The following is a 27,356-nucleotide window of genomic DNA, read 5'->3' on the forward strand; positions in this document are numbered from 1 at the left end:
TGACTGTCAGATTATGGTTCTTACGCCGAGGTTTATTTCCTGAAATAGGATTTCTGAAATCTTTAAGTTAAAAAAATCTTCATGTACAAATAGTGCCTCAGCTGACGTCACATGCATGTTGGAGTGTGAAGACTCTCTTAAGGAACGAGGCAGCAGGCAGCACGAGAATTATGATTCGGTAAAAGTTGTTGTTTTTTATTCACAATTATAATTAATCAAAGACTAACAAATGACAACCCCCCCCCCCCAAAAAAAATTCGTTTCCAATTCAGCCAAGGTTGACATGATGAATATTGCTGCCAATTTTACTTTCCGTCTCCAAAAAGACCAACTTATATATACAGAAAATGTTGTTCACTATGAAGTGATGCATTTAAGATGCAAGCATGAGTTTCAGAAATTCTTAAAATTGTAAAAAAAAAAATAAGGTAACTCATGTCTAAATGAAATTAATAAAACTAAAGAAATGTCTTTTTGGAAAGTAAGCATTTCCCCTTGTTTGCCATAAATTTGCCAGAAATAGGTGATCAAAAATGTTCACATGGAAGAAAATCAACAATTCACGCACACTGATCTCCTTACTGTGGCCATCCAACCTTTTGGCATTCTAAATAAAAATGAATATGTAAACTTCAGAAAGGTCAGAGGTCACATAGTGGCCATATGTCTGTTGTGTAAAGATTGTCAATTATTCTGCTCAGGGTTACCATTTCTGACATTTGACATCTGAGCATGACCTTTGCCATCTGAGCATGACCTTTGACATCTGAGCATGACCTTTGCCATCTGGGCATGACCTTTGACAACTGAGCATGACCTTTGGGAACTGAGCACGACCTTTGATATCTGAGCATGACCTTTGACATCTGAGCATAATCTTTGACATCTGGGCATGACCTTTGACACCCGAGCATGACCTCTGACATCTGAGCATGACCTCTGTCAGTGCTGATCTTCAGACAGGTCATCCCAATGGGCATGAAATTACACTTTCCAACAGTAAAACAAGAACTGAATGAAGTGCTCATATATTTTGACGATGACCCTCACCTCATTGAATATGCACGACCTTTGCCCTTTGACCCGGCGAGGGGATTTCTCAGTGGTTCTCGGCCAGTTGCTCCAGGAGTGCTCGCCGCTGCTGCTCCAGCTCCCCTTCGCTCAGGTCACTCTCCGATGTGTCCCATCCAGTCTGAATGGTCAAAGGTCAGGATGCATGAATATTCATAGCAACTCACCAATCATATGCAAATACAAACTTTTGAATATTCATTCATAAAGTCGATGCTGATTACTGCAAGTGCAGAATGAATAAAACTGTGTTTTTTTCAAGTAATGATTAGAAAATAGCTCTCCCAAAAGTTAAAAAGGATCAGGGCAATTCCACGGTTACTCACGTTGCATTTTTGATGTACTTTTGAGTTTCCTTGGGCTGTAATTCCCTTACTGAAAATGTTTAATAACTGTTATCCCCATGGTAGATAGAGTAGACCTAGACCTACCTAAGCACCAAAGATGACATCCAGAAAAATGTGTTTTGTATGATAAACAAGACGCACAAAATCGGTTACTCACGTTACAAAAATGCAACGTGAGTAACCGTGGAATTGCCCATCACGATATTTAGTTTCATTGTTTGTTTCAAATAAAGGAAAAACTGCAGATATTTCAGGCAATTTTGTTGCCATAATTAGTTTAATGACCTTCCTGAGAGTACACTGATGCGGTTATTTATCTTTAATGGACTCCCATGACACCGAGTCTATATGCTTAATGAGAATGAGTGGACGAAGATTACAATTTCCTCAAGCTTCATAAATGCCTAAGGGACACTATCAAGGAAGCAATGTAATTGACTCTAACCCCCTAGGGTGAGTGAAAAAAATCACTGGATTCAGAACTGTGAAAGTTAATGAAGTATGAGAGACCATTAAATCTGAACCTTCTCAATCCTCTAAAATCAACCAGGCATATGCCAACAATTGCTTAATTTTGAAGGAGGCATTGTGTCCAAGTCTTGAAGGTAGAGTACATCATTTTAGGGATGTTGCTTTTACACGTTTAAACAAACCCATTTTTAAAACCGTATACAAATGTCCCACAAACGTTTTAACGAAAACGGAATTTAGAAAAAGGGATTTACGTTCACCGTTCATGCAGTTTTGTTTGAGTTTAACCTACATAGCTCAAATAATTAATGATGTTTTCAAACCTATTTTAATGATGTTTTCAAACCTATATAATTTACAAAACCTTCGAAGCACTTCAATACTTGATTACATTCAGGGCACATGTAGTTAAAGGTAGAGTCCATCATTTGTAATTTGTGCATTTTGTTCGTTTGAAGCAACAAAAGAGTTCAAAATCTAATGAAGGATACTGAGCAACTAACCTGATGAAGTTTCAGCTAAGCTTCAGCTGTACATTCTGAGAAAACAGCATTCTAAGATCTCAATTTCAAATCAAAAGTTGCTGAATCATGTTTTTGAATTGTTTTGAATTGCAACTATACGTGACGTCGCGCACTGATCCGACGAATTATAACAACCGCGCGCGCGTGTGCTTCGTTCGAATACTTGTGCGCGCTGCGCTGAATAACAAAACGAACTACTAATTTAAATTTTCCTACGGTGCTTCTTAAGAATCACCGTTGGAAATGCCTTCTTTCGTTGATTACTTCAAAATGACAGCTTCCCAGAAAGAATAATTTCACAGGGAGTTTAGTCTCCTTACTATCTTTCAACCAAGTTAGTTTTTCAACAATAATTACGCCAGTTACTTTTCGGATGGCTGCAAATGATGGACTCTACCTTTAAGTTTTTACATTTTCAATGACTGCCATTGTTGATTTATCATGTCAATCACACCGGTCTGCAGACACACTAAGCAGTGTCAGCCTTTGTGAATGGCTAAATGTTTAAAGGTTTAAACGGTCATTTATTATTTGCCAAACGTTTACAAAATTAAACGCAAAGCCACATCCTTATATCATTTGCAGCTATCCAAAAATTAACTGGTGAAATTATTGCTGAAAAGCTTACTTCGTTTAACCCTTTCCTTCCCATGGGCGACTTTTGTCGACAAGAAGTACCCCCCTGCTGGTTCCCATGGGCGACTTTAGTCGACCAGGAAACCACACACAAAACACCATTAGCACAGACATATTCACTACCTTTCAGAAAGGCAGCATGTTGATATGTTTGGCCGCCCATACATCAACTATATACCAGCTGAAAGAGTGTTTTCGGATCTTTCTAATGGTGTGGTTTATTCATAGTGTTACCATTACAAAAAAAATGAGAAAAGTGCTTCAGAAGTATCCACGCACAATTTGAGGTATGGAGTGCCATTGGGTCTTGTGGTGAAATGGCTTGCAGTTTGATAATTGGGACCAGATGAACAAAAAGGCATAACTTTCTTATATTTACACGTATGGACTTCATTTTTACATCACATAAAAGAGTAGGGTTTAAGGAACAAACTTTACACACAACACCTATGATTTTAATCACTCCTTGGCAGTGAAAATCTGGGTTGAAAAAAGTGAGTTTTTTCGACTCGTACTCATTTTTTCACACTCTAGTGATTTCCGCATGACTGAGCAAACAATTTGGTCCTGGGGAGAGCCAAGTCAATAAACAATGTGGGCATGAAAGGGTTAAAGATAGTAATGGCACTAAACTCCCTGTGAAATTACTGGCATGCTGTCATTTTCAAATAAAAACAGTAAAATAAGGTCATCTCCAAAGGTGTGTAAGTACAGTACTTCGGTTTTAATTCGTTTTAGGCCGTGAATCGGTGTAAGTGTTCTACATAACCCCCCGAGGACAGACACGCAAAGGGAGAAGAAAGGATCCTTTCAGTCCTCGGGAGTTGGGTCTTTTGTTCTAAACGGTCCTCTGTAGTAGGTTCATGTGCTTAGTCTATGGAAGAGTGTTATATTAAAGGGACAAAGGGCTACACAAAGCAATGTCCTCTGGAGTATCGTAATTCAAGAGTGGGTGCGCGCAGTTAAGCATTGACATGACGCACACACGCTTGCTTTAATTTGTCGGTTCAGTGCGTGACATCGCGTAGCTGCAATCGGCTGAATGAGAACATGTCCCCGACACTGATTTCGGGTGGAATTCAAAACATGACTTGGTAACTTTTGAACTGAAATTGAGATCCTAGAATATTGTTTTCTTGGAATATACAGCAGTCACAGAGCTAAAACTTCATCAGGTTAGTTGTTAGGCACCCTTCTTTAGATTTTGAGCACTCTTGTTGCTTCGAAAAAAATTGCACAAATGACAAATGATACACTCTACCCGTAAGCTGTACCCTGCATCATATATGAATAGCCACGCATAATTGAGGCCTACACTATACTGGACGCCATCAACACTGCTTCTGGATATCGTCCACACTGCCTCAATGTATTACAGTGACTGTTGGAGGATTTTGACAGATTGAGGAAGTGGTCACCCCTCCACTGAACAAATTCAATAAATAACAGATGATTTGGGGGGGATCGAGACTCTATCTAATTTACCTGCAGGATTTTGAAGGATGGAGGATGGATCCTAGCAAAAATTGCCTAGGCTGTTAGAGTTCATAAGAAGATGTGGATGAAAGTAAGGTTTTCTTAAGGAAAACGGCAGCTTGACAGTGGGCTATTTAAGTTAAGTGCCATAAAACAGAATGCTAGAAATCAAAGATTTAGTCAAGGAGATGATTTGGGGACACTAACCTTTTCCTTTTTGGGCGTCTCTACTGGTATCGTGGGCGGGGCCTGCTTGCGAGGCTGGGGGACGGCAGGCTGGGCAGCTTGGTGGGGGACCTCTTTGATGTCTGATTCGGATCCGGTCGAAGGCTATGGAATTAACAAAATGATTGAAGGATGATTGACATGATTTCACTGATTGAAGGATACTGATCAACATATTGGATTGGATTGACTTGATTGATTTGAAATGGATTGATTTAGATTTGAATGACTGAATGTCCGACCGACTGACCGACTGACTAACTGATTTACTGACAGATTGATTTAGAATTCATTCTTCAATTCAAAATTGATGAAAAAGTGTCCATTTGGGAGCATGATACGCAGAAATTGCTATAAAAAAATATACAGAATGCAAAAAAATGGCATACTTGCAAGCTTGTATGCAGAAAAGAGGACAAGTTAATTCTTAAACTATGTTAACAGAAAAAAATGCCTTAATTAGGCAGAACGTAATGCAGAATAACCATTGCTAGTCAGCTTTTTTTCAATGTTTTCTCTACAAAAATGAAAGAGCGCCCCCGCTTGTCCACTCACCGAGCGTTTGCGCTTGCTCTTCTTGACTTTCTTCTTGTGTTTCTTGGAGACGGAGCGTTTGCTGCTGATGTCCGAGTCTTCCGAAGACTCAGAGGGGGACGCGGAGCGTGATCGCTTCTTCTTCTTGGAGCGCCGTCGGCTGCGATCGTCTTCCGAGTCCGACACCTGAACATAAACGACACTGACCTTTAACCTTTTGAATAATTCATTTACTATTCATAACCACATTTTCTGTGAAATCTAGCAATAATTAGTCAAGGTGTTCAAAAAATCAACTCTTATAAGATGGAATTTTGCGTCGGGGTGATATAAATCAAATTATAGGTTTTGCCCTTCACCGACGTTTAAACACTGTATACTCAGTGTTACCTCCTGAGTGAAAGTTGGAAAAAATCACTCGGGTGGGACTCGAACCCACGACCTCCTGCTTTCTAGTGCAGATGTCTTACCACTCGACCACCGAGGTAACGGGATCGGTTGGCTGGTTCGAATCTGATGTACATAGCAGAAAAAATCAACTCCTTGATATGGTCAAGCTGTATGCATGTGTACATGCATATATGCTCATCTACAGATGGGTAAGACTTCCCCTTTCTCCAAATGGAACCTCCCATCCTGTCAAAATGTGTCAATCAAACAGGACGTGTTGACCAATGAGATTATAAGTTTTAGCCATGTGACCATATAAAGGCGGTAAAACTAAAGGCTACATCCGAATCAGCTGTCCAGAGCTAGGTCTAGGCCCATTGTAAATACGCAGGGACACGCTGACAATAGATTTAGCCGCAGCTGGGTGGGTTGGAACGGAATGGTCTGCTTGAGTAAAGGATGCTTATATGGTGAATTTTTATATTTTTGGTGGGAGGGGGGTTGTAGGGGTGGGGTGGGGTGAAGGGGTGGGGTGAAGGGGGGGGGGGGGGGGCGGACGTACCGAGCGTGATCTTGAGCGTCGGCTTCGGTGTTTCTTCTTCTGCTTGGAATGTTTCCGGGAACTAGTCTTGGAATGATGATGAGCACACGCCTCCTGAAAAAACAAAGAAGAAATCAAGTTAGCAAAATTATCGTGCAATGTATATGTGCCATTGACCGGTTCTCAACTGATTCGTGCTTGGCAGAAAAATTTTGCCAAGCAATTTTTTTTCGCTTAGCAGATCCGTGATATTGGGCCCATTCCTGATTTGAAAATTAAATTCCAAGAAAATTGAAGGGCAAAGCAAAGCTATGATAGGGTGCTAATATAGTTTTTTTTGAATACATTTTCTACATTTGTTTTTGGTGTGGTTTTGTAGACAAAGTCATAAGAAACATTTGAAATTAAGTGGGGACTCCGGAGTGAAGATTATGACTGAAATGCTTAAACCTCACATTGACTCCAAATTTTTGTCTTTATACGTGCCTTGTTTCAATCAATAAATGGCAGACAGCAATCATGATTTTAAAAATTCTGATATTTAAATTTAAATAGAACAATAATAATCAGCCGCAAAAAAGAGCAGAATTTTCAACACAATTCCCAGTAAGAATATGTGTCATCAAATGAACAGCGTCCTCTTACATATTTTTTAATGTCCCTAGCTATGACCGGAACCAGCCACAGGTAACATACACGACATAGCAGTTTGGTTGGTACCCTGATTTTAAATCAAAACTTTTGTGTACGCGGTATTGTTTTGCTAAGCTGATTCATCACATTTGCACTTGCACATTTTGAAAATGTAAGCGGAAATTTGTCTGTACCTCAAGTGTTTGTATGAACTCTTTGAAGAGTCTGATTCTCTCTGACTCCACTGTGATGCCGTCAAATGCCGACTCGTTGACGAAGCGATCCCGGACCTATGGGGGAAAGCAAAGAAAAGTATGGATTTTAAGGCTAGGAAAGTTTGAGCAATTCACAAACCAGATTTGGCCTATAGCCGAGTGTTTGGTTTAGACTGTTTGCATGGCAGCCATTTTTGAGGAGCGTGCTTCTGTTCCCAAGCGTTACGTACAAGTAGAACATTTGCTATTAAAGCCAGAGTCCATCATTTGCAGCTATCCAAAAAGTAACTGGCGTAATTATTGTTGAATATTATACTTGGTTGAAAGATAGTAAGGGGACTAAACTCCCTGTGAAATGATTCTTTCTGGCAAGCTGTCATTTTGAAGAAATCAACAAAAGAAGGCCTTTCCAACGGTGCAGCACCGTAGGAAATTCAAATTAGTAGCTCGTTTTGTTATTCGGTGAAGCGCGCGCAAGCATTGGCATGATGCACACGCCCGCGCGGTTGCTATAATTCGTCGGATCAGTGGGCGACATTGCATAGCTGCAATCGGCTCAGTGAGAACGTGTCTCGGACGCTGAATTCAGGCCCAATTCAAAACATGATTCAGCAACTTTTGATTTGAAATCAAGATCCTCGAATGTTGTTTGTCTCAAAATATACAGCTAAAACTGAGCTGAAACTTCATCAGGTTTTTGTTCAGCACCCTTCTTTAGATCTTGAGCACTTTTGTTGCTTCAAACGAACAAAATGCACAAATTACTACAAATGATGGACTATACCTTTAAATTATTAGACATGTAATAGAAACACTCACATCGTCCCAGTTGGAGTTGATGTCAAGGGGCGGGGCCGACTGCTTGAGCATGGACTTGAAGGCGCCCTCTTTCCTGCGCTGTTTGCGCGCCTCCTCCTTCTGGCGTTCTTTCTCCCTGGCCTCCGCCTTCTCTATCAGCTAAAAGAGGGGGAGCAGAAGATATGAGCTTGAAAAATAACCTCAAAATCAGTGAAATAACAGTACTTTGTTTTTGTGCAATGTTGTACTCGTACTTGTCGTAAATACTCGTATCCATTTTCTGTACATGTACTCAAATCTGCATCGTCAAAACAATGATTTTAACGTCAGAATTCTGGAATTTCTACTTTTACTCCAACTGGAGTTTGCGTAGTTTTGCTCACAATGGACTTCTCGAAATGACTCAAGTTGTACTCATACTCAAGCACTTTTTCCTGAACTTGTGCTAATTATCATGACTCCAACCAAAAGGCTTTGATAATCTAACTAGGACTCAAACTTAAGGACTTTTGCGATTTGAAATGTCTCAAATAAGACTTAAGGTTCTAACTGACCTTTCGCCGTTTGCGAGTTAGCCATGCTCCTTAGACAACCGTATGAAATTATGTACGTTAAATTTTGTTTGTCTCAGACTTTGCACATTCCACATCCATTTGTGCATCAAGTAATTGGATATTTCTCAAGCTGTGTCTATCGCAATAGGCAAGTACTCAAACTTAAGTACGGTACTTTACTATTTCAAACGTCTCAGATTTATAAGCCTTAGCGTTCTAGTTCTTAAAAAAGTACTAACATTTAAGAATGTTTTCATTGTAATACTTGTACTCAAATTATGTACTGACTGCAATCTTAAAATTGCATTACATGCTGGGACTCGTACATGACTAACTTTTATTTTTTAACTTATCCTTGAGAAAAAGTACCCAAGAAACCCAACACTGCTAATTAAACCCCCCCCCCAACAAAAATGATCCCTTCTAAAGACCTGTATCAAGTCTCCCACTCCTACAACAAAAATTCTTGTCTTACACTGTTGAATGTGAGCTTGATGTTTCCAGCATCTAGCGTTGACGCTCTCTTGTCTGTGCTGATGGTGGTCGCGAAATCCTCAAACGATGTGTTGATCTCGATCGACATAGTCTTGTCCTGAAAAAAATAATCAACCAACAATCATGACCATGAGCTAATGAAGTCGACAGGAGTAAACATATTCATTATGTGAATAAACTAATAAAAATGACACATTAATTAAAAAAAAATATCAGGAAAACCAAGGGTGCAAACTTTTAACAAACCTTGAGGATGTCTTTGATAATTTTCTTTTCGTCGTGGAAGCGTGATTTCAGGTCTTCGACGTAAAATTTGAAGAGATCCAGTGGCGTGGAACCTGTGAAGAAAAGCATTAGCAAAAAAAACAATTCAATCACAAACCATTCATCAAGAGGTAGTTTCCTATGCAGCCTGCATACATATGTAACTGCGTCCTTGGGCAAGGCACTTTACCTCAACTGCTCACAAAATCATGTATCAAGATTCCCATGTCAGCTTTTAAGCTTCAGGAAATGTTAATACCAAAAAAGGGAAAGTTTAATCCATTCCCAAATGTATATGTCCTCAAGCAAGACACTTTACCACAACTGCTCACAAAAACAAGCAAGATTCCCAAGTCAGCTTTTAAGCTTCAGGACATGTTAATACAACAAAGGGAAAACCTAGTCCATTTTTTTGGGGGGGGGGTTAGAACCAAATTGCAAAATTCTTTTAGCTTTATTTTTTTTGCCAGACTTACCAGGGTTTCCAAGCATGTTGTTGAAGCGAGGATCTGAGCTGATGACAGGGAAGAGATCCATCCAGAGGGACATGGAGTGCAGCTGGCCTCGCTCGTGAAGCTCATCCAGGAGAACCTGAGAAGAGAAATTGCCGATCAAACCAGTGATGCAAGATATCACACTCCGAACTACTCCCTTGAAAGACACCTTCTTTCTTAACCCACCTCTTGAAATCGAGAATGTTTCTGAACATTGCCAGCTTCCTTGATTCTTTCTAAACAAGTATCTCCCGTCTCCCATCCCCCTTACATCTCAGCTAACCCCAACACCTTTTCCCAAACTTACCAGGATTATTTCCTTACATTTGCCAAATCCAGTATCCAAAAACCAGTACTGTTTCTCTAATGCAATCCTCCTCTCATCAATGTTCATCAGCTATTTCTTCACGCACCTACACAAGCTCATTAAGACTGCCTTCCAACATCTGCAGAATCCCTTGACAAGAACCTACACAAGCTCATTAAGACTTCCTTCCAACATCTGCAGAATCCCTTGACAAGAACCTACACAAGCTCATTAAGACTTCCTTCCAACATCTGCAGAATCCCTTGACAAGAACCTACACAAGCTCATTAAGACTTCCTTCCAACATCTGCAGAATCCCTTGACAAGAACCTACACAAGCTCATTAAGACTTCCTTCCAACATCTGCAGAATCCCTTGACAAGAACCTACACAAGCTCATTAAGACTTCCGTCCAACATTTGCAGAATCCCTTGACAAGACTCTTCTGTCTTACTCCATTCTCCTCTCATCTATTCTGCCCCCATAAAATCTGTACATTATCAGGAGTCCCTTCCCATATTTGCAGGATCCTTTCTTGATTGTCTCTCCATCTCACTGCGTACTCCCCCACCTATCAAGCCCCTCCCTCCTTCCTGCAAATCCTACACTCACCGCAAATTCCTTCTCAGGATGTGCGATAAGGATTGTCTCTCAACAAGCATTTGTTTTATTGCATCCTCCTCCTACCTCATCTAGACCCCACCCCAACCCCCAAACCCAATCACTAAGATTCCCACTTGACTAGCATCTTCTCCCTGTCTTGTTCCTCCTCCTCCTCCCACAAATCTAGACCCAACTCCCCGTCTCAAAACTCCCCACACCCACTTACCAAGAATCCCTCCCGGCATTTGCGGTATCCCCTCTTGAGAACAATCTTCTCCCGATCTTTTTCCTCGTCTTCTTCTTTCTCCAACTGGCGGATGTGCTCCTCAAAGCAGATCAGAGCATCCTCCTTGTCCATGACTGTCATCACAAGACAAATTCAATCGCATTAAACTTGAGGAGATTGCTAGAAGACGTCTTCAAATGATTCAGATTTGTGTATTTTGGTGAAGCGCCCCGAGCATCTCTTATGCAGACTTTGGCGCTATATAAATGTTTCTTCTTCTTCTTATTTATTTTGAACACTCCTTTGAATTCATTTCAATATTTGCCCAATGTGATTTCCCTATTTCTCCGCCCCCCTCTCCATTGGGAGGGGGGGGGGGGAGTGCGGAACGAACCTGTGTTCACAGGGACAGAGTGCCCATCTGCCTTTCAAAGCGATTGGGCCAGACTCCAGTCCATGAAATGCTGCTGTGGGGGGATCGCCACACCTCCTCCACGGCAAGTCTGTTACCTTCCCAGCATTGAATAGTGCCGGTACCCATATAACACCTGGGTTAAGAGGAGTAATTGAGGTAAAGTGCCTTACTCAAGGGCACAACACGCACGGCCACGGCGGGGCTCGAACCCACAATCTCACGATCATGAATCCTGTGCCCAACCGCTAGACCACACATGCCCTCCATTAATCAAAGTCTGAAATTTACATCTCACTTGCAGTAATGTTCACACTGGGTATGTAATGTAAAGATGTGTGTTTTTGTGTATGTTACGACACAAACAACTATTTTGACTATCAGTCCTCACCCGAGCTAGCTCTATGATCTAACTAGCCATCAGCCAACGGTCACCCATCCCTTCTTTGCCCAATCCAAACCCTACCCCTGTCTAATCCAAACCCTTCCCCCTTACTCATCAACTCCTCGTCCTCGGCAAACGTCGGGTTCTCCATCAGGTGCTGCTGGCACTCCGTCCAGGTCGTCCGGAACGTCACGTTGGGCATGCTGTCTAAGATGGCGTTCATGGCCTCGATGTTCCGCTTCCTCAGCGACTTGGATTCCTCTTTCTCCTTCTTGGCCAGGAAGAAGACGACGTCTTCGTAGAGGTCGCGCCGGTCCCGGTCGGGGACCGCCCTCCAGAGCTCCTCATCATCGTAGAGCAGGTCTGCTTTCCTGTGTCGCGAGCATCACAGAAAAGAAAATATAATATCAATTATAAATCACTGCAACTCAATTGAACCTTCGGTGCAAGTATGACATTTTCCACCACCGAGTTCCTGGTTCCTACTGCGAGTTTGTAGTACACCTAAAGGCACCAAACCCATCTCCCAACAAAAAGAAACCCCCAAAACCAGAAAAAAAAACAGCCGTCAATTCAGCTTCCTGACTAGTCTTGTTGACATGATGACTGATTGGGGAGTCAGGTTGGCGTAGCGGTACTTTCCTCGCCTTCCAACGCTGTGACCCGGGTTCGAATCCCGCCCGGGCCAATATGTGGATTGGGTTTTCAGTCCCTACCTGATTCCGTGGGTTTTCCTCGGAATATTCTTCTGGGCTTTTCCTCCCACCTCTAAAACTGTAACTTCTTCTCATTGTCTTCTCTCTACAGGTTTCTTCAGGCTTGCGAGCTACAGTGCCTAGGGCGCTTTTGAGGAATCCTTGGTTTCATTACCAGAAATGATTAATAATAATAATAATAATAATAACAATTATCCTTGTCCTGCAGCAAGGCCGCTTAGACTCGCTATAAGGATTTTATTAATACACAAACATATGGTTCTTGTCAGAGGGCTACGGTTTGGCTAGGATTTTCAGGGTCAGTAGTTCAACTGTGGTTAAAGGGGCTCTCACCACCTTTAACCAATTTTGACTGACAAATGTTGGAGCAATTCAAAACTTAAGCAAAACAGAGTGCACTTTGTGGTACGTTGCCTGCGCGGAGTTATTAAGCCGTGACAAAGTAAGTTAAATGCTCTGCAACCTTTACAACTGTTGCGCTGTGTTGCTTCTGGCAGGATTAGGGTAAAATGGAACAAATATGGTCTTAAAAAGGGATTATCTCATGGGTACAGTGAGTGACCCACCTGTAGCGGACGTTGGAGTTCATCTTGGGGTTAGTCTCCAGGAACTGCTGCAGATCCTCTTTGGCTTTCTTGGCTTTCAGCCTCTGCTCCTCCTAAAAAAAACCAAGAACATTGAAAAAGTTGGCAAGTTTACAAGACATTTTGACACAAAAAAACATAAATTAATGACATTACAGCTATCAATGTAAAAAGCTTGCCATTATTCCTTGAGCTAGGAAAAATGTATCACAAACTAAATGAAATATTTTGGAATTGACTCTACCCAGTTTGGAATGGACCCTTCCAGGCTGTTTATCAAACATTGCGCACTGACCAATTAGATCACAACTTTTGGGTCAGGTGACCATGGTGGGTGGGGCTTATGGCCAAATCCGGAATGGTCCATTGTTTCTGCAAGGGCAGATGCCAGTCTCGGTAAACTTACCTTCTCTTCCTTGCTCCGCTGGACTTTGTAATGGTTGAAAACCTGCTTCTTTTCACTCAGTTTTGTGAGAGCTCTGAAGAAAAAAATTAGAAGGGACATTGAAGCTAGTGAAGAATGATGACCTAATAGTCAATTAACAAAGCTGTAAAAGTACAATTGAGTGTGGCTCATTTAAGTTTAATGTGTTGTAACTGAATGTCTTTTGACAACATGTTTTTGACAAACAAAAACAAACAACACAAACAAAAACAAACTTACTTGTATCTTGGGTCGTTGACAATCATCTTCATGGCGGTATCCCAGTTAGCATTGCAGGAAACACCCTACAAAGGTCAAACAAATCCAACAATATGTTATTCAACAGAAGGATCTTTGGCATTATTGATAGAGGGCGCTCTTGCATACAATTTGTAATAGCATTTGTGTTAAAGTTAAAATTTGAAGAATTGTTGTCTAAAGACATCACAAAAAGTACATTTTTATACAAGCGTTTCTCAGCCGAAGGGCAATTCCTGGGCATGGCCGAGGCCTCACTTCCATTTCAGACTAGCGGCAAAGAGTCATGCCAAGGAAAATAGGAGCAACTCTAGTCGACCAAAACAGATTGCGGTTTCAGACTTGTAAACTGTATGTATCAACGTTCCATTGACTAGACTCTAGGAGTCATTCTATATGACGGCAAGTGTCGACCGCCTGACACGGTCACTCACAATGGTTTGAAAACATTAACAATAATGTGTATCTCCTCACAAGTCACCGAAAGTCCTCACACGTCTACACAAGTCCTCACAAGTTACCCAGAGTCCTCACAAGTCCTCACAAGTTACCCAAAGTCCTCACAAGTCACCGAAAGTCCTCACAAGTTACCCAAAGTCCTCACAAGTCCTCACAAGTTACCCAAAGTCCTCACAAGTCACCCGAAGTCCTCACACGTCCACACAAGTGCTCACAAGTTACCCAGAGTCCTCACAAGTCCTCACAAGTTACCCAAAGTCCTCACAAGTCACCGAAAGTCCTCACAAGTTACCCAAAGTCCTCACAAGTCCTCACAAGTTACCCAGAGTCCACACAAGTCACCCAAACTCCTCACAAGTCACCCAAAGTCCTCACACATCCACACAAGTCCTCACAAGTTATCCAGAGTCCTCAAAAATTCCTCACAAGTCCTCACAAGGTACCCAATGTCCTCACAAGTCACCCGACATACTCACAAGCCCTCACAAGCCTTCCCAAGTCCATCACAAATCATCCAAGTCAAGTCACGAGCCTTTCAACTTTGACGAATGCATTCCTTCATTACTGATCATCCCCTGTTTCTTGTCGCTGAACTTGTGAATGGAACTTGTTTTTCTCATGAACGGACTTGTGATGAACCCTTTTACATCCATGTTCTCCAATACAAATTTTGAACTCCCCTCATCGAAAAGAAAAGGCGACATCTTGGTTTTACCTTATCTTTGAGCAGTGCCTTGAACGCCTCCTTGGCCTCCTCCTTGGTGGCATACACCACTTCTTTAATGTCAGGCGTGTTGGAGCGAGAATCACTGGAGCTGGAATTAAAAAAAAAAGCTGTTGTAAGTCTACAAGAAATTTGCTTAGAAACTACTAAATATTGGCTCCGCTATTGACTGCAAATTTTGCGTTGATGTTCATCACCTGTGCTTATCGTGCGATCACATAAAATTCCGCGCTAACCTTGAAAGCACAGAATCTCGAGTTATGTGATGTCGCATGTGGACAAGCTTAAATTCCTTGCTAGTCTGTGAAATATGCTTACCGTTAGCACAAAACTTTCTGTAATGCAGACATGCTTTGCTTACAGTACACGGAGCCACACGATTGGGGCTAATTTCACGAATAAAACACAGAAACTTGCTCAGCTGAGAAAAAAATATGCTTAGCACAAATAGGTTACCAGCTGAAATGCCATTACTGTACATTAGTTTGGATGGTACTCCGCTGCATTTTTGATTTGTAGTCAGCTGCATTTCTGATTAGCATGTTTACTGATAAGCAGTTTTCATAAAAATTGGGCTTACAGTAAAACTCAGTAAGGACTTACCTTTCGCCGTCGTCCTCTGTGACGTTCGTGTTGGGCGTGTTCTCAGCGGTCTCCACCGTGCTCCCGGTACCCGTCGCTGCGGCCGGTGCCCCGGCCCCCTGCTGCGCCATGAACCCCATCATCGGCCCCGACATGGGGCCTGGAACGCCCGGCATGCCCGGTAACCCGGGCATCATGGGGGGCATACCCCCCATGGGCATGGCGGGGGGCATGCCCCCCATACCTGGAGGCAGGCCGCCCATGTTCGAGGGCATGCCGGCCATGTTGGGCGGCATGCCACCCATGTTGGGAATCCCGCCCATGTTGGGAAGGCTTGTCACTGTGTTGGTGGTGGCGGTTTCCGAAGCGGCCGTGGTGTCTTGGGTCTTTTCGGCAGTTGCGTCCGATTTCTGCTCATCTTCCGATGCTCCTGAACTGTTTTCGGGCTCCCTATGAAAGAAATTATTATGTCACAATTGTTAAAAGAAATAGTTATGTTAGGCCAAAAAAAAAAATAAGTCGGTCTCTGGTCAGCGCTCAATCTTTTTTTGTTCCAAAATCTTCCGCGGTAGCTCCAACAGCGCCCTCTATTGCCGCACCTCCTCATTTTTTTTTTACCAAAGAGCACCAAGGAATGGGAAATTGCACCAAGGCAAATGATCGAGAGCACCAAGGCAAATTATGGAGGACACCAATGTACATGAGGACACCAAATAGCAAAATAGTACCCCACCTTGTCTGTACAATCCAAGCTTGAAGAAAAAAAAAAAAGGCAAAAAAAAAAAAAAAAAGCCGCGTCCCCGCGTCAATTCCGGAACTTTGGTCTGACCAGAGACCGAATATTTTTTTTTTTTTGCCTTATACCGACTTTTTAAAGGGAGTATACAACATTTGCCTCTTTGAATTTTTCAGATCTTGATGGATTTGGGGGTCAGTATTTTAAAGCAAATACTGTTACACTGACTTGTTTGAACTTTTGTGTTTAAAGATGCTGGAAAAAAAAACAAGAAAAACAATCATGTTCCTGTAGTCTGGTTCCTTGACCCAACTTACGATGAAACGGAGCAATTTATGGACGTCAGGGGATTGTAAGGTCAGGGAACCAGTCCAGCTGGCTTGTACCGGTTGTTTAATCGATTGCAAACAAAATGTGGACTCACTAAATATGGTAAACTGTAGGCAGAGTTTGAAAAAAAGCCAGTTTTTTTCCAACGCTAATTGGCCGACCAGCGTTGGAAATTGATACACAAATACTACATTTCTTGAAAACGGCAGCACACCAGGTGCCATGAATTTACAGGATGCTTAAGACTGTCATTCACTAACAAATAATTTGGTAGTTTTGTTTTTTGATGCTTGCAAATGTTGTATATTCCCTTTAAGCAAAAATACAATAAAATCTAATTGATCTTAAATTGTTAATGTCGCAATTATCAAAATATTGGTTCCGTCAGCAACCAATAGGCACAACATCAAACATGACATGATCTGGGGATTTGTCAAATCAAACCCATAAATTGTACTGCTCATTTACAAGAATATTTCAGCCATTAACTTACGATTCCTTGTCCAACTGTTTTGTAGCAATCATAGCTGTAATGAAAAAATATAAACACTGATTAAAAAGTGACAGAAACAACAAGGAAAAAATTCGGCGGGAGGCATTTATATCAGTTTTCATTAAAAAAATCACTGTTGCTGCATTGAGATGAACACAAATTATCAAATTTGGTCACAAACCTTTGAGTTCCTCCAACTCCTTGGGCACAGTCCATCTTGACTCCTTGGTCTTGGAGTTGTAGTAGTAAATCTTTCCCGTGTCCGACTTGTACTCCTTCCAAGTGCTCTGAGACAAAAGAAGCTGCAAAAAGAAAAAAAACCTTGAAACATTGTCTAGATCATTTTTGGGCAAATCCAAGAGTTCGCGCAGGCTATGTCCCATACATAACGAGAGTGTAAAGCCCGGTTCATACTCCACGCGAATGCCAATGCGAAGCGAATTCGACGTCATAAAACATTCGCTGCGAAATTCGCCCGAGTTGAAATATGTTCCAACTTTTACGAATTCGCAGCGCAAATACTTGCCATTACGTCACAAATTCGCGTTCGCTTTCGCGCCGAGTATGAACCGGGCTTAACCCTCCTGGATATTCTCTGATTTGCAATAATTTGTATTCGACTGTTGGAAACTTCTTCTTCTGTTGGGCACTTAATTTACCTCAGCTTGGGTTTTCAACTCGTCCGGTTTCTCCCACAGCGACTGTTTGGTGATGTTGTTGTAGTAGTACGTTCGTCCATCCGGAGCCTTGTGTTCTGCCCAATTATGTTTCTGTTATCAAAAAATTATATAAAACATGAGGTTTACATTTGTTCTTCTTTTTTTTTCGCCTCTGGAATGGTCAATTTGAATCAGAAATAATTTTTTTTTATGATAGAATATTACCTTGGTTGGTTTAGACTCCCCTCCAGCCGTTGATGAATCTGTAGGCGTGCTGGAACCAGTAGCCTAAAAATTTAGATAACAAAAAATTATAAAACAAAATGTTTAGCTTTTAAACACTGTTCCATCCACCATAAAATGGAGAGTACTTTATTGATGCCTGATAACAACCAACTTTAACTCTAAGCCTGCTAAATAAACAGGATCCAACTATGTCATGTACCCGATGGAGCCTGTTGGATTGAGCAGTTAACCCCTTGTGTACATTCCTCATGCAAAATGTTGGATTCAGCAGGCAACTGAACCGCATTGTAACGTCAAGTTGGACTCCGTTGGATTCAGCAGACATCTGAACATGAGGCACAGTGGATTGAGCAGGAAAGTCCGGTTGGACTCTGTTGGATTTAGCAGGGTAGTCCTGAGGAAGTACTAGGGGGTTTTAATTGAGACTTGACCACTGAAATGGGGACTTTTATTGTAAAGGAAAAAAAAAAAAAAAAAAAAATGATATGATACAAACCTTGGCAGCCGCATCACTTTGTTGATTATTCTCTGCAAGATGAAAAGACGAAAATCATTTTTATTAGAAAAAAAAAGTGTTGTGCTTTTTTGTGCCAAACCTTGATGTCTGGCACATTTTGAGACCTATTTTATAAAAATTATACCTCAAGTGCGTGAATGGAAATTAATACCAGGTTTGCTCAGAGTTTTGTGGGTCCGCAGCCGGAGATTCCCTACACTGTAGAATGGTGTTTGACTTGTGTTTGACTCATGGACGATGGTGCATGGGTTTGAATCCTACCAGGAACATGGTGTTTGTGCCCTTGGGCAAGACACCTAACTACAATTGCTTCTCTCCACCCAGGAGTATGAATGGGGACCTGTGAGGCCTGACAAACAGGGTATAATTGTAAAGCGCTGGAGATTATTGATACCATGGAAACACTATATTAGCAATACAATCTATTAATTGTTTTATTTAAGACGGGAGAGATGGCTTTCAACAAAAACCTTGCTTTGCTTAAAAAAAAATGAATATTTCTCAAAAATGTGTCTACTGAGCTGAAATTTGGACAGGTCACATTTTTAATAATGTGCTTCAGAATAATTGGATTGCTGTTCCTTGAATTGGCAAATATGTATTTTTTTGTTTGTTAAAAAGTTCTTGTAAAAGCAAATCAACATCTTAAAAAAAAAAAATTCTTAACATACCTGCATCCAGGGGTGCATCAGCAGAATCCTCCTTTGCTGCGTTGGGTGCGGGGGCTCCGGGTCCACCCATACCCCCCGGCACCCCCATCCTATTGAAGCCCCCCATGTTAGGGGGGAACATGCCCGGTGGCATGTTCATAGGGGGCATCCTGGGGGGCATTCCGGGGAACCCAGGGGGCATACCCCCCGGTGGCATACCGCCCATGGGGGGCATGTTGGGCCCGCCGAAATTGGGCATGGGCATACGGTTCATCATTCCCGGCGGGTTGCTGTTGTTGTTGGACTGGCCCGGTAGGGGCATGTTGAAGGGCGGCGGTGGCATGTTTGGGTTCGGAGGCTGTTTTGGGAAAAGTAAAAAAATAAAGAAGATTTTTTGAAGTTAAAAAAATTAAGTGATCAGAGCAGGGTTTGAACCTGCGACCTCAGGATTGCTGTTCCAGTGCTCTACCAACTGAGCTATCCAGTTCTATGTTGGTGGTTCAATAACTTCAGTAAATTCTGCCGTGTTGTTTTCTTTTGTGGTTAGGAATAGGAATCAAACTGACAATCTTAAAAATCTGCATACAACAAGCCGATACAAATAGCCTAAAAAGTGGAGCATTCTAAAGTATTGTTTTATTCGATCTAATTAAAATAATTGTGTACTCAAAAGAATAAACAACCGTTGACTTCGCAGTAAATTGCACTGAGAAACTGTAACATATGTTCAATAAAACCGACATTTTGATTTGGTTGAATTGTTGAAGAAAACGAAAGCGTGAAAGATTCTTTTATTAACTGGAATTTGACTCGTGAAATTTACATTAAAATGTTGTGTTCTAAGTGGATAAATTGCTGTTTATGTAACTGTAGGCCTATCTCTTTAATAATACCGGTACGTGAAGACCTGCAAAGCAATCTATTAATTTTCAAATGTTTATATTTCTATGACTATTTTAAGAAAATTTGTCCAAGCAAAGAAACAGTTTCTTTTAAATTTCAATTATCTAATATTAAGTAATAACTTTAAGCCTGGTTACTTACTACAAATGGTGGCATCATCATGGGGGGTCGATTGCCAAACATTTGCGGTGGCTGCTGTTGGGGTGGGTGGGAGTCCCCGCCCCCTCCACTGGAATTAGTGCTGGTATCCTGTGTAAAATTTGGAGAAATAATTAACATTCTGTGGAAAAGTGGTTGGCAATAAGGCTCGGTGAGTAGGTCTTTAGTTGGTATATTTTTTTCGAAGTGGCTATCGTTACGGCACTCGTTGTTTAGCGCCCTCTACGATATTTTTTTGATACGCACGCAGGTATATAATTATTTGTTTCCACACGTTTTATCGAGCAGTGCGCCAGCTCAGCCGATAGAGAGTAGGATTTTGCACCGCGAGGTTGTAGGGTTCGAATCTCAGTTTTGCACTCAAATTTTTTTCCTTTTCTAACCTGAGGCTTTGGAGGATTTTTTTTAAAAGGGAAATAAAGTCCGAATTTCATAAAGTTCAAATTCACTTTTTTCCTTCTAATTTTTTATTTTCTTGTCATGTTTTTTTATAAAAGTTGCCAGGTTGCAGTCTACCGTAACGATAGAAAATGGGAAATGCGTTACGGCTGCCGTAACAATAGCCACTGCCTATTTTTTTAGAACCTTGATTAATGTACATACAGAAAGGTTCATACAAAACCATTTTCGATGTTAAACTCAGTCGCTGTCATTCGATAGAGTTTAATTTTACAGTGAACATTTTCACGTGCACAATCATTCAGACGAAATCACAATACAAACAAGATGGCGGCCCCCACAACCAAAATCACCGATATTCTATTGATTATTTCAACCCGAAAAATAAGCTTCATGAATCAATACATCTACTAAATGAGATCTAAGTAATCTCCTCTATCATATGCTGGTATAAATTTTAACATTTAAAGCACCAAAAAGGCTGAAAATTGAGAAAAGTAACTACGTTCATTTCACACATGCTTACCATTTTGTGGATGAGTCGCTTGGTGGCGTCCTAACATTTTTACGGTGACCTCAAGTTTTACTTGATCGGAAAACAAAACATTGAGGAAGCGTCCGGTTGAACTGTGGAAGGAAGTGAACGTCCAAAATTGAAAAAAAAATGCCACGAAAAAGACGCAATAAAGACCCAGTCGTCCAAACACTGGACTTTGATGAAGAAACTGATGAAGCTACAAAAACCGGGGACTCACTTAAATCAGATCGGATTCCAGAAAGCGGAAAACACCCTCATAACTTGGAAGGTGGTACGAGTCCCGAGGCGGGCGGCCCACCGACCGCGTCGGAGCGGCCAGGCTACACCGAGCTGATACCCACGGACTTCACTCACCGTGACCGCTTGAGGTTCTCCTGGCCGGGTGGGCTTGCGGAAGACGACGGTTCGCCGCATCGGTTTCTCGTCTCATGTGCATGTCTGATCTGTTTAATTCTAGTTGTGCAATGGATTAAAACCGAAGGTATAAATTTGACAAATAACATTAACAGTGAACATAGTGGACAAGTCAAAGTAGCGTGTTTTTTTTTTTAAATTAAAGTGTAATGAAAATATTTTTCTTTTGTAATATAAATATTTTGCTACCATTTTCCCTTCCGAAATATACCTCAATGATTGTCAATCATGACAAACACGTAGGAATTGATATTAATTGAAATAAAAGAAAAGCCAGATGTGGAGCTTATTTGTTTATTTGATTAATTGTAATTGCAACTTATTGTAAAATTCTATTTTTCCTTTGTTTTGTAGGTTACAATTTGTTCTTGAGGTGGTATCTTGAATTGTGGGACAGAGAAGAAGTTGCAAAGAACCAGGAAAACGATTCTGTACCTTTCCTTGGCCTTTCCTTGGGTGAGAAAATCATGACACTGAAGCCACGTTCGCATTGTAAAAAGTAGCTTGAGTTTCCGAGAGTAATTGTTAAGATTCCAGCAGCAGTGTGGTTACTCTGCACTTGGATTAACTTCAGCCAGTGGACAGCCATTCGCTGCGTAAAACTACAAAATAATTCTGCCGTGACTCAGTTGGCCCTGTAAAACTTACCGCTGAGGACTCTAAAACTTACAATTGACAGTTGAAACATTGCTATTTTAGGAAGTTAACCAGCTGTTCGAGCAGGACTTTATTTGGTAAAAGTAACAACATTCTCTGTAAAGTTGACAAACAGTCTAATAGTTTTACCAAAAAAGTCCAGTGTGAAAACAGAAATGGAAAGATTTCCATATATGAAGTTCACTCAACACCCTGTGTACAAACCCTATGGGATATGGGATTGGACTGAAAAATTCTAAGTGTTTTCTAAGAAAATGCTTGTATTTTCTCACTCCTCAAATTGACGTTGATGACATGAAATTGCTATCTGGGGGCTTGTTAGTCAATACAGAGGAAAATTAGTGAACTTTGCATATGGTAATCTTGCCACAGAGATGACTATCATAATCATGCATGATGTTCACAAAATGTTTTCACCATTTTAACAATTTTGACCTGACAGCAGATATCAATGCTTGACAAATTTGAAATGCTTCAAAAATTTAAAATGTCACTTGTCTCATATTTGATTTCTTTTATTTTCTGGCAGGTTTTCTGTGGTCCCTGCTGGTTTCTTTCCTGCTCGGCTTGTCGTGTTTACTTTTCTCCTGGGGGATCACGTACCAGGATTCCCTCCAGCCCGGACAGTTCCCTCCGTCTCCCCTCTCGCCCAAAAAACTCCGGTAAGTCTTAAAGACGACATGCAACCTCCTCGAAGTCAATTTGTTTGTCACAATTCACCTCATTATAGTTGAAGTTGTCCTGAGAGTTGAAGCATATGAAGAAGACACGCAAACTTTCAAAAGAAGTTTTGAACACTCTAAAACTCGTTTACCTCAAATTTGTTTTCAGTTATTCTCATTTCATTTCTTTCAGCAAGCGATCTGGGCACACTTTCCACTCCAGCTACGTCATGGCCATCATTAATGGGATTGCAGTGTTTGCCCTGTCAGCCTGGTGGCTCTGCACATAGCTTGGCGCCATTAGGGCGTGGCTTGGGTGTGGTCGGGCGTGGACTAGACAGTGTATCTGTTCTGGACTTCTCATCCCTTCATGTGTACAAATGTTGGGCGTGGCTTGGTCTTTACAGCTTTGTCCCTGGCATTATTTTACTTCAGTGCATGGTCAGTGTGGGTGTGTTAGTTTAAGGGTGTGGTCAGTGTTTGGGTGTGGTCAGCATATGGGTGTGGTCAGAGTATGGGTGTGGTATGGCCGAGGTTAGTTTAAGGGTTTGGTCAGTGTATAGGTGTGGTCAGAGTACGGGTGTGTTCAGAGTATTGGTATCTTCATTATGGGTGTGGTTAGTTCAAGGGTTTTGTCAGAGAATGGGTGTGGTCAGTGTATGGGTGTGTGTCTGTAGTCTGACCTTGTCAAGGTCTCTGGTTTGAGTCAAATTTTTTTCCACAACAAACCAACACCAAGTTGGTATATGTGAAGCATCTTGTAATAATTGGCAAAGTAAAGTTTTAGTTGACCAATGGTCAAAATTAGATTTTGCTTAAACTTTTCAGGGATTTTTTTTGGTTTTAATTTGTGAATATAGGTTTCAGAAATATTTTAAGTTTTTAGTTTATTTATTTTGACAGGTATTGTTAGCTTGTGTTGTTGACCTGTATATTTTGGTTTTGTTGTGAAATTTAAAAACGAAAATTGTTTTTTTTGGCCTTAATTATAGTTGTGTTAATAGCTAGTATTAATACTCTGATGAAAAAGATCTGCATGATTATGAAATATGCATTCAGGAATGAATTACTAGTTTTAATATATGTAAAATGTATAAAGTGCGCACATATATATGGGCATTTGTGAATGTGTTAATTAAAAATATAAACATGAAAAAGAGTGCATGTGAATATGGGTTTACAATGTATTTGGTATTTTAATATTTTTGAAGCAAAGACGAGGGACATTTAAACACAAGTATTAATACGCAATAAAAACACAAATCCTTGTGAAATTTTTGACAGTCGTTTTGATAGTCCAGCTGTTTTAATTGTACGTCAAAAAACAAATTCTTGGATAATAAATGTTCACCTATTCACAGAATAAAAGGAATGTATCGTAAAAGCTGTTGAATATTTTTCTGAAATAAAATATTTACAGGCCTACTTTACAGACAGATATGTCCATTCATTTCTGTTCGAGTTGGTTGACTTTATTGTGAGGTTTATATGTGTTCAAGTTTTCCCCTACTTAAAATGGGGAGAAACTCAGAATAAGAGAGAAACCATATTTCCAGACTTGAGCAGAGGCTAAGCTCAGGGTACACATGTCATTGCATGAATATCCAACTGATGTTTTGGAATTCTATGAAAATACAATTTGACCCAAGGTCAATTAATTTTACTCCAGGCCAAAAAACAATATGTAGGTCATACCATATGGCTTTTGACTATCTGACCCCCGGGTCAAACCATCTGACCCCATGTCAAACTAGCCAAGCCCAGGTTCAATGCAACTGATCCCAGCTGAAACTATCTGATCCCAGGTCAAACAGTCTGACCCCAGATCAAACCATCTAACCCCAGGTCAAATATCTGACCCCAGATCAAACCATCTAACCCCAGGTCGAATAGCTGACCCCAGGCCAGACCATCTGACCCCAGATCAAACCATCTAACCCCAGGTTGAATATCTGACCCCAGGTCAAAACCATCTTACCCCAGGTCAGACAATCTGACCCCAAGTTGGACAATCTGAGCTTAGGTCAAATCGTCTGAGCCCAGATCAAACATCTGACCCCAGATCAGACCATATGAAACCAACACGTCAAACTATCTGACCCTAGCTCAAACCATTTCACCCCTAAGTCTGAAGGCCAATCAAACTGCATGTGTCATGGGTCTTAGGTCACAGAAAGTTTGAAAAGATTTTTGAAACACTGATTCAAATGAGACAATAGCACCAGGTCTAAAATAAAACCATTGTCTTTAAAAATGACAAAAATTCCTTATGGCAAGATTAAAAATATATGAATATTTAAACATTTAAAAATCAATTACCTATCAATTGACAAATGACCTCTCTGATGAAACATGCATGCATCAAGAAAAATGTTCAAAAATTCAAATTTTGAAATGCTGAGTAAAAAAATGTTATATAAAGAATATTCAATGAAATATTCAAGTTTCTGCTTATGCTATTTATATCTACAGTTCCCTCTGTATTCATTTCTATTTCATGGTTTCTTTGGAGTTGAATTTATTTTCAGAAACCATGAGATACAAGTACATGTACTACAAGCAACTACTGATGCTGCATCTATATGTTACGCCCTGCCCCATTCCTCCCACAACTCCATGTGTTTTACAACCTCTATAAGGTTAAAAATTAAAGCACCAATATTAAGTTAAAATAGCTGTACATTGTCACATATTGAAATATTTCATATAGAATAGGCACAAGTACCCCCTCAACGGCAAGAAAAGGAGAGTTGGGGGAGACCACTGGAAGAGACATTCGAACGCATTGCCGATGACGCCTGACGCTCACGCGAAGACGCTTTGGCATTGCGCACAGTCCGAATAAAATAAGTCCTGCGTACTTTGTGCTATACGCGCGCAAGCCAGTACGCGCATGCGGTGTGTCCAATCCACAGAGCTACGAAAGTGGTAACAAAAGCGCCCTCTATATTTTATTCCTGCATGGAGCCAATAGGAACACAAAAGAATCCCTCTGGGCAAATGGGAACATTTTCATAGTAAGATTATTTAGTTAAAAAAATGCTTAGCATATATGTTTGGTTACCAACCAAATAATAACACAATCGAACACCGGATTGGCTGGTTGTCACTTTTTTTTTTTTTACTTTTTAATCTAAGCAATTTTGTTCTGCTTAGGTCTGTAAAATTTCAGCATTTACATCGTTGCATAGACTTGTATCCAATGCAACGACTGTAGCTCATTCATCACATTTCAGACAGTACAGAGTAAAATGTCGTCTCCAAAATTATCAACTTAAAAACTTTACAAATAAATAAAATATAATTCTGATATCTCTAAATACAAAAATAAACAAAAATATTCAAACCATCAAGTACTTTTTTCATAAGTTGATACTAAAAGTATCAGTCGAAACACAAAACTTCAGCAGTCTTTGGCCTAAGACCTTTGTCAAACAAACTTTTTTGTCTTATTTCCATCTTTTTGCGCAATTTAAATCTTTAGTCTGGCATCCTCATTGGAGTCCGGGCTCAGACATAAACTGGCTGCAGTTGCGCATCTGCGTCCTGTGACTTTGGACCTGACAGCAACGTTTCTGTCTCCGGTGACCAGGACGTCGTCGAAAAATCCCGCTTTGGCAACAGCGGCTTCTGTGCCCGAAACCTTCCGTCGAGTGACCGACCCAGCGACATCGACTGAAAATCCCTTTCGGGAAGTTTTGGTCCGCCCAAGAGCGAAAGCTCCTCTTCTGGAAGGTCAAAATCTTTGCCTTTGACCTCTGGGGTCACATCGGGGGTTGTGTTGGGCCGCGACCCCTTGATGGAGGAGTACAAGTGGTTCCTATCCAGGCCCTTTTCAGGGTCTGTCGGGGATAGAGTATCGGGCCGCGAACCCTTTATCGAAGCGTACATGTGAAGTTTATTGCTGTCGTCTGGCGAGGGCAGATTATCAACTTTGCTTTCATTTGACCCAGCAACGACGCCATTGGCGGGAGGATAGTCTGTGCTTAACGTGCCGGGGCGTGCCCCTCTCAGGGAGGTGTAAGTATGGAGCTGTTCGTCAGTTCCTCTCCGGTATGGATCCTCTGGCAAGCTATCCAGCAATGGCACTTTGGGTTTGGGGGAGCCCTCCAAATTTTCCTGAGTCTCCGGGGTTTCCGGGATCGCGGCGTATTTATGCAGGGGGCAAGTCTCCCCGACGATTTCAGAACTTGAAGGGCGGCTTCCCCCTTCCCGGTTCTCCGGTAGCGGCGGGGGTTGGTAAGAGTTTGTTGGCACGTTCTCATCCGCGGGACCCGGCGTGTCGTTCTTGGGTCCCTTGTGATACGCGGGGTCGTGGAAGTGATCCACGGCAGCATCATCAGTCGTCTTGTCGTCCGACGATGGTTGCATAGTTTCGGTTTCTTCTGCGACGGTGTCCTGTTTTTTATTGATGGAGAGTTTTCCAAAGTCCAACTCGCAATACTGGCCCTCCTGGTAGGGTATATTCAGATCAATATACTCCTGTATTGAAAAATAATCGTATTAACCCAGTATATAAATCACTAAGACAAAGAAGTGCACCAGTAAGCGATTATTTTTTTTACTACAGGGTGTATCAAAAAAAAGAAAACCCAGATGTAAAGGTAAATTAGCAAACAATCTAATAAACATTTTAAAATACAGT

The 27,356-nt window shown here is 41.2% G+C and overlaps 3 protein-coding genes across 3 annotated transcripts in view; 1 reads left to right on the top strand and 2 right to left on the bottom strand.

Moving 5' to 3' along the window:
- LOC119719574 (pre-mRNA-processing factor 40 homolog B-like) lies at window positions 1-21,042 on the bottom strand. The gene is made up of 24 exons (XM_038189052.1): window positions 20,967-21,042; window positions 20,024-20,131; window positions 19,001-19,337; window positions 18,309-18,340; window positions 17,792-17,854; window positions 17,567-17,677; window positions 17,089-17,209; window positions 16,908-16,941; window positions 15,370-15,798; window positions 14,758-14,857; window positions 13,566-13,630; window positions 13,308-13,380; window positions 12,884-12,975; window positions 11,713-11,972; window positions 10,805-10,938; window positions 9,651-9,765; window positions 9,157-9,248; window positions 8,891-9,007; window positions 7,883-8,020; window positions 7,043-7,138; window positions 6,237-6,329; window positions 5,306-5,470; window positions 4,733-4,855; window positions 1-1,192 (listed from the first exon to the last, which is right to left on the bottom strand). Exons 1-24 carry the CDS (start codon window positions 20,967-20,969, stop codon window positions 1,100-1,102), a joined length of 2,994 nt encoding a protein of 997 aa, XP_038044980.1. The 5' UTR covers window positions 20,970-21,042; the 3' UTR covers window positions 1-1,099.
- On the top strand, window positions 21,011-23,997 carry LOC119719575 (ADP-ribosylation factor-like protein 6-interacting protein 6). Its single transcript, XM_038189053.1, has 4 exons — window positions 21,011-21,459; window positions 21,747-21,848; window positions 22,579-22,711; window positions 22,905-23,997. The coding sequence occupies exons 1-4, from the start codon at window positions 21,105-21,107 to the stop codon at window positions 22,999-23,001; spliced, it is 687 nt and encodes a 228-aa protein (XP_038044981.1). The 5' UTR covers window positions 21,011-21,104; the 3' UTR covers window positions 23,002-23,997.
- The window catches only part of LOC119719573 (vascular endothelial growth factor receptor 1-like), a 44,554-nt gene continuing 41,181 nt past the window's right edge, over window positions 23,984-27,356 (bottom strand). Inside the window, exon 23 of the mRNA XM_038189050.1 lies at window positions 23,984-27,193. Within this exon, the coding sequence (XP_038044978.1) occupies window positions 26,222-27,193 (972 nt within the window). The 3' untranslated portion in view covers window positions 23,984-26,221. The remainder of the gene's footprint in view (window positions 27,194-27,356) is intronic.

This window comes from Patiria miniata, unplaced genomic scaffold (assembly GCF_015706575.1).
Source record: "Patiria miniata isolate m_02_andy unplaced genomic scaffold, ASM1570657v1 HiC_scaffold_8, whole genome shotgun sequence".
NCBI classification, from domain to species: Eukaryota; Metazoa; Echinodermata; class Asteroidea; order Valvatida; family Asterinidae; genus Patiria; species Patiria miniata.